Raw genomic sequence first — 5,889 nt, 5'->3', positions numbered from 1 at the left:
CATTTAAACATTTATACAAAAATAAATATCATATTGCCTAATAACTCATTATTATTTTAAAACTTTTCGAATATGGAAATTTTTATATTACAGTTTCAAATTTTTTTTCCTAAATTAAATTTTACTCTAAATCTCAGTAGCAACAAGTTTAATTAACATTAATCTAATGCTCATTAACCAAAAATTCAAAAGATGAAATAGGTTTTTACATAACCTAATAAAATTTCATCCGTAAATTGGATATATCTACATGAATAATATATTGTTTTATTATATAAAACTTGAACTTCTAAATTTTATTGAAGTTATAAAAAAATCTAATAATAACTAAACTTATAATTTTTTCCCCTAAGAACAGACCTAAAACTTTTGGTCTAAAATATGCCCCATAAAAATCAATGCCCTTATCCTTGGCTTCACTTGCTTGGCCTATGGATCCGGCTTTGAACCATATTTTATTTTTACTTCAGGTTGTCGTGTTTGTTGGTTGTGTTAATATTACTACATTATAAAAAATGAACTATCATGATTTAATATGTTGAACATTTTAGGTTTTGTTCCTTTCTTATATTTTAGAATCTCTATTTATTTTTTCTTTGGGTATTGATGTGGTAAAGCAGGCTAAAACTTCTTCTTATTGGACGATGCATATGAATCTCTCCATTGTACATTTAGTTTCTTATTAGTCTTCATCTTTAAGAAACAAATGTATTTTAAACTATTATAAAAAAAGAAAATTGTATATTAAAAAACCATGTTGTTAAGCTTGTGATGTCTTTTTATCTCATGGTACGATATGAGTTGCATTTTTCTATACAATATATGATTAATTTTTCTATACCTTACTGATACTAGGATTTTGTGTCTCCTATCCTAGCAGGTTCAATTAACCTTATGTGCTGTAGTACTTAAGGTGTCAATCCAAATGGGATGTTGCTAACACTCAAGATGCAATCAAGCAATCACAAGTTAAGCCAATTCAAAAAGAGTGTTTTTTCTAACAATCCTAGAATGACAAAAATGCAAACGGAAATGTGTTTTGGAACTAGAAAAGAGAATGCAAGACAAGAAATGAAAATTAATAAAAACAGAAACGAGTCTAAGTATGAACTAAAAAGCAAGAAACAAAACAATCTCAGGAATGTAATATCAATCAAAAAGATAAAAGTCCTAAGGACGAGGGTAATTGATGTCGGTGGAGTATCCTAGTTTGTTATATAATTAAAAAATCTCACGAGCACACAACAAACTAGAACAACACAAGTGACTACGGCGAAAGGGCAAACCAAAGAAAAAAGGAAAAAGAAAAAATCTGAAAAGCAAAAGAGAATCAACTTTGCCACTTTGTTTGTCTATATAAATAAAAATCAACGAAGCAGCGTCTCTCTCTCTTTGTCCCACCATTTTCACCGCTTCTCCTCCAANATGATTAATTTTTCTATACCTTACTGATACTAGGATTTTGTGTCTCCTATCCTAGCAGGTTCAATTAACCTTATGTGCTGTAGTACTTAAGGTGTCAATCCAAATGGGATGTTGCTAACACTCAAGATGCAATCAAGCAATCACAAGTTAAGCCAATTCAAAAAGAGTGTTTTTTCTAACAATCCTAGAATGACAAAAATGCAAACGGAAATGTGTTTTGGAACTAGAAAAGAGAATGCAAGACAAGAAATGAAAATTAATAAAAACAGAAACGAGTCTAAGTATGAACTAAAAAGCAAGAAACAAAACAATCTCAGGAATGTAATATCAATCAAAAAGATAAAAGTCCTAAGGACGAGGGTAATTGATGTCGGTGGAGTATCCTAGTTTGTTATATAATTAAAAAATCTCACGAGCACACAACAAACTAGAACAACACAAGTGACTACGGCGAAAGGGCAAACCAAAGAAAAAAGGAAAAAGAAAAAATCTGAAAAGCAAAAGAGAATCAACTTTGCCACTTTGTTTGTCTATATAAATAAAAATCAACGAAGCAGCGTCTCTCTCTCTTTGTCCCACCATTTTCACCGCTTCTCCTCCAATCACTCTCAGATCTACAGATTCTTCAGATTCCTCTTCTCTCTTTATTTAACCATGGTTGGAGCTTTCGAATCTGATCAATTCCTTGGAATGACGAACCTCAACGACATCCTAACCGACGATTTCGATCCAACCGCTGTTGTCACCGAACCATTACCTTCCCCGGTGACGACAAATGGAACCGAAGGTGAAGAGAATCTGAAGAAAACGAACGGAGTAGGAGGAGGAGGAGGAGGAGGAGATAGAGAAATGGTTCTCGGTAGGAATATACACACGACGTCACTCGCTGTTACAGAACCGGAGGTGAACGATGAATTCACCGGTGATAAAGAAGCTTATATGGCTAGTGTGCTCGCTCGTTATCGCAAAACTTTGGTTGAACGAACCAAATATCATTTAGGTATAACTTTGAATCCATCATCGTCATCGTCGTCTTGATCTGTTTATTTATATAATGAATCTGTGAATCTGGCGTAGGTTATCCTTATAATTTGGATTTCGACTATGGTGCGCTTGGTCAGTTACAGCATTTCTCGATTAACAACCTTGGAGATCCGTTTATTGAAAGCAACTATGGTGTACACTCAAGGCCTTTTGAAGTTGGTGTGTTGGATTGGTTTGCTCGTCTTTGGGAGATTGAGAGAGATGATTATTGGGGTTACATTACTAATTGTGGTACTGAAGGCAACCTTCATGGCATCTTAGTTGGGTCAGTTTCAGGAATCCATCCCACCTTAGATCTTTGATTCATTTGGGTGTTTGGTTTGATGCTCATTGTGAATTGTTTCTAATTCTTGCAGGAGGGAGATGTTTCCTGATGGGATCTTGTATGCCTCGCGTGAATCGCATTACTCTGTGTTTAAAGCAGCGCGTATGTATCGAATGGAGTGCGAGAAGGTTGATACGCTTATCTCTGGGGAGATTGATTGCGATGATTTTAGGAAAAAGCTGTTGGCAAACAAGGATAAACCTGCTATTCTTAATGTTAACATAGGTTGGTCTATCTTTATTGCTTTGATATTGGAAGAGGTTGGGGCTTTTTTGCTGATGGTTAAACCTTGTTTTCTGCAGGAACAACGGTTAAAGGAGCTGTTGATGATCTTGACCTTGTAATCAAAACTCTTGAAGAGTGTGGCTTCTCTCATGACAGGTTCTATATTCACTGTGATGGAGCTCTCTTTGGACTTATGATGCCTTTTGTCAAACGTGTACGTGTATAGCCTTTCTAATCAAAATATCGAAATCATTATGATAGCCTTATTGTGGTCTGAGGCTGTGTTTTCTCTCTTTTCCGCAGGCACCAAAAGTCACGTTCAATAAACCGATTGGAAGTGTGAGTGTCTCAGGCCACAAATTTGTTGGGTGTCCAATGCCTTGTGGTGTTCAGATAACAAGAATGGAACACATCAAAGTCCTCTCCAGTAACGTTGAGTACCTTGCTTCAAGGGATGCAACAATCATGGGAAGCAGGAACGGGCACGCCCCTTTGTTCCTCTGGTACACCTTAAACAGAAAAGGGTACAAAGGATTCCAGAAAGAAGTTCAGAAATGCCTGAGAAACGCGCATTACCTCAAAGACCGACTCCGTGAAGCTGGGATCAGCGCCATGCTCAATGAACTTAGCAGCACCGTGGTCTTTGAAAGGCCCAAAGATGAAGAGTTTGTTAGAAGGTGGCAGCTTGCTTGCCAAGGCGATATAGCTCATGTGGTGGTTATGCCAAGTGTTACAATCGAGAAGCTCGATAATTTCCTGAAAGACCTTGTCAAACACAGACTGGTCTGGTATGAGGATGGAACTCAGCCTCCATGCCTTGTATCGGAGGTAGGAACCAACAACTGCATCTGTCCAGCGCACAAGTGATGGCATGATTTCTTATATGTTGGCATTGCTGTGTTGTCGTAAGCTACATCTAGTTTAAATCCCTATCCACTGTAATCCTGAATTCTGTTTCGATCAGCGTAAAATTTTGTCAGTTTTATCTTATTTACAAGTTATGGTTTCAAACAATGTTCGCATAAGCATCAGTTGATGCTAATTGAAGGTTGTAAACCGTAATTTATTTCTCAGGTTAATAAAAATGTTTGTGATAGAACGTTTATTCTTCTGGAGCATGATTAACACCTTCATTCTAACATTATCGCAACTGCAAGTACCTAAAGCTACCGATTTAGCTGTGATTTAGATGATTGTTACTAAATGCCTTGCAGAAGTGATTTACTTACTACAAAGATTTTTTCTGGAGAGTATTACAGTTGTTACTACTCTTAAAAGATAGACCAATATCGCCATGAACATATCTGCATAGACGTACAATCAAGCTAACACAAGCCATATTACATGCATACATACATACTTACATACATCCAATATTGCAGCCCAAAATGAATATAAGGTATAACTCAAGCCAACATTTCGAGTTTAATATAAAACTTAGCCTCTCTTGGTGAAATCCATGAAGCTTGGGTGCGATGGCTGCCCATTACTGCTCATCTGCTGGTTCTTGTTGTTCCCAAACTGATTCATTGTCGATTGCTGAGACGAGAATTGACCGCCGTTGTATGCATTTCCGTTCCCCTGAGAAATTTCTCCAGCGGCAATCTTAAGTCGGTTCAGTTCATCCCGCAGCGCTTCATTCAAAGCTGCAAGTTACACCGAACAAGAAACATCTTAAATCTTTCATACCAAAACTTTAATTTATATATCAAGAACGACCTCAATGAAGGCTTACCATCCCTAAGTTCAGCTTGTTGCTCTAAAGCTTGCAGCCGCATTTTGAGATGTTTATTTTCAGTGTTCAGCTCTGACGTTCCTCTCTGCACAATAGACAAAGGGCATACAGTAAAGATGCATATATATCTGCGAAAATCATTATTATACTGCTTCAATCTCTTACAAGTGTTCATTATACTGCTGACATATCACACAACGTTAGTTGAATTAAAAAGACAATAACAGATCTTTTTAGTACTGCTGTTCCTACAAACAGATGTAGTACTATCCCCTCAGCCGGTTGGCTACCAATATGTAATAGCCTACTGGAGTTCTCTTTATCAAATTCTTAGAGCCAGAAAGCGGTGTACCTCTCTAAATACTAAGGAGCAATCTTTAACACACTATGCATCAATCAATTACAAGTTATAAGCTGCCGAACCAACTTAAGTGAAGCACGAGTACAAAGCATATAATCAAATATATAACTGAAATCAAGATAGCGGGAAACTTTCCATACGGGAAGCCTCACTAATCACATCAGCTGTACCTTAAACACAATGAACAAGTCATATGAAAAACATTACCTGCAACATAGTGACTTGAGCAGACAATGTTGTTGCTTCATTCTGAAGTGTCTGAACCTTCCTCTCCAACTCACCAGTATACCTAATCTTCCTCTCTTTCGACCTCGCCGCAGATTGTCTATTCGCTAAAATCCTATTTAAAGAAAAAAAAAAAACCAATTATTTCAATCACACCAAATCCAAAGATTTGGGGAAAAAAATCAAGAAAACCCTAATTTTGGTTTACCTTTTAGCTCTTTTAGGATCAAGCAAAGCAAGCTCAGCAAGTCTATCACCACCCATACCCATGTTCTTCTTCCCACCACCATCTTTACCACTCACAGAAGCTAAAATCGATTCGATATTAAACAAAGCAGAACTCGTCTCTCCATCCATAGAACTACTCCTGTTATGATGATTCCCTTTCTTCTTCTTCTCTCCGGAGCTCGTAGCTAGGGACTTCCCAGTAAACTGTTCCTCAGTAACCCCTAAATCATCGAAGAAATCTGAATCAACCGAGAAGCTACGAACATGGCGGCCGAAGGGTTTCGGAGGAAGAGGGTTATTAGGTGGAACACCGTTGGATGA

At 37.2% G+C, this 5,889-nt stretch overlaps 2 protein-coding genes across 4 annotated transcripts in view; one reads left to right on the top strand and one right to left on the bottom strand.

The window, feature by feature from the left end:
* On the top strand, window positions 1,931–4,119 carry LOC104757925 (serine decarboxylase). Its single transcript, XM_010480719.2, has 5 exons — window positions 1,931–2,425; window positions 2,503–2,734; window positions 2,826–3,019; window positions 3,097–3,233; window positions 3,323–4,119. The coding sequence occupies exons 1-5, from the start codon at window positions 2,080–2,082 to the stop codon at window positions 3,884–3,886; spliced, it is 1,473 nt and encodes a 490-aa protein (XP_010479021.1). The 5' UTR covers window positions 1,931–2,079; the 3' UTR covers window positions 3,887–4,119.
* LOC104757924 (transcription factor VIP1) overlaps window positions 4,299–5,889 on the bottom strand; it is a 2,250-nt gene continuing 659 nt past the window's right edge. The window contains exons 2-5 of one of the 3 annotated variants that reach the window (XM_010480717.2): window positions 5,549–5,889; window positions 5,323–5,455; window positions 4,755–4,839; window positions 4,299–4,665 (exon numbers count right to left, since the gene is read on the bottom strand). In XM_010480717.2, coding sequence (XP_010479019.1) covers window positions 4,457–4,665; window positions 4,755–4,839; window positions 5,323–5,455; window positions 5,549–5,889 — 768 coding nt within the window. In that variant the 3' untranslated portion in view covers window positions 4,299–4,456. The remainder of the gene's footprint in view (window positions 4,666–4,754; window positions 4,840–5,322; window positions 5,456–5,548) is intronic. The other 2 variants (XM_019239817.1, XM_019239818.1) reach the window with 2 other exon arrangements.

Source organism: Camelina sativa, chromosome 17, assembly GCF_000633955.1.
Source record: "Camelina sativa cultivar DH55 chromosome 17, Cs, whole genome shotgun sequence".
NCBI lineage: Eukaryota > Viridiplantae > Streptophyta > Magnoliopsida > Brassicales > Brassicaceae > Camelina > Camelina sativa.
Note: the sequence above shows the minus strand (reverse complement) of the source record. Positions and strands in the feature narration are given on the sequence as shown.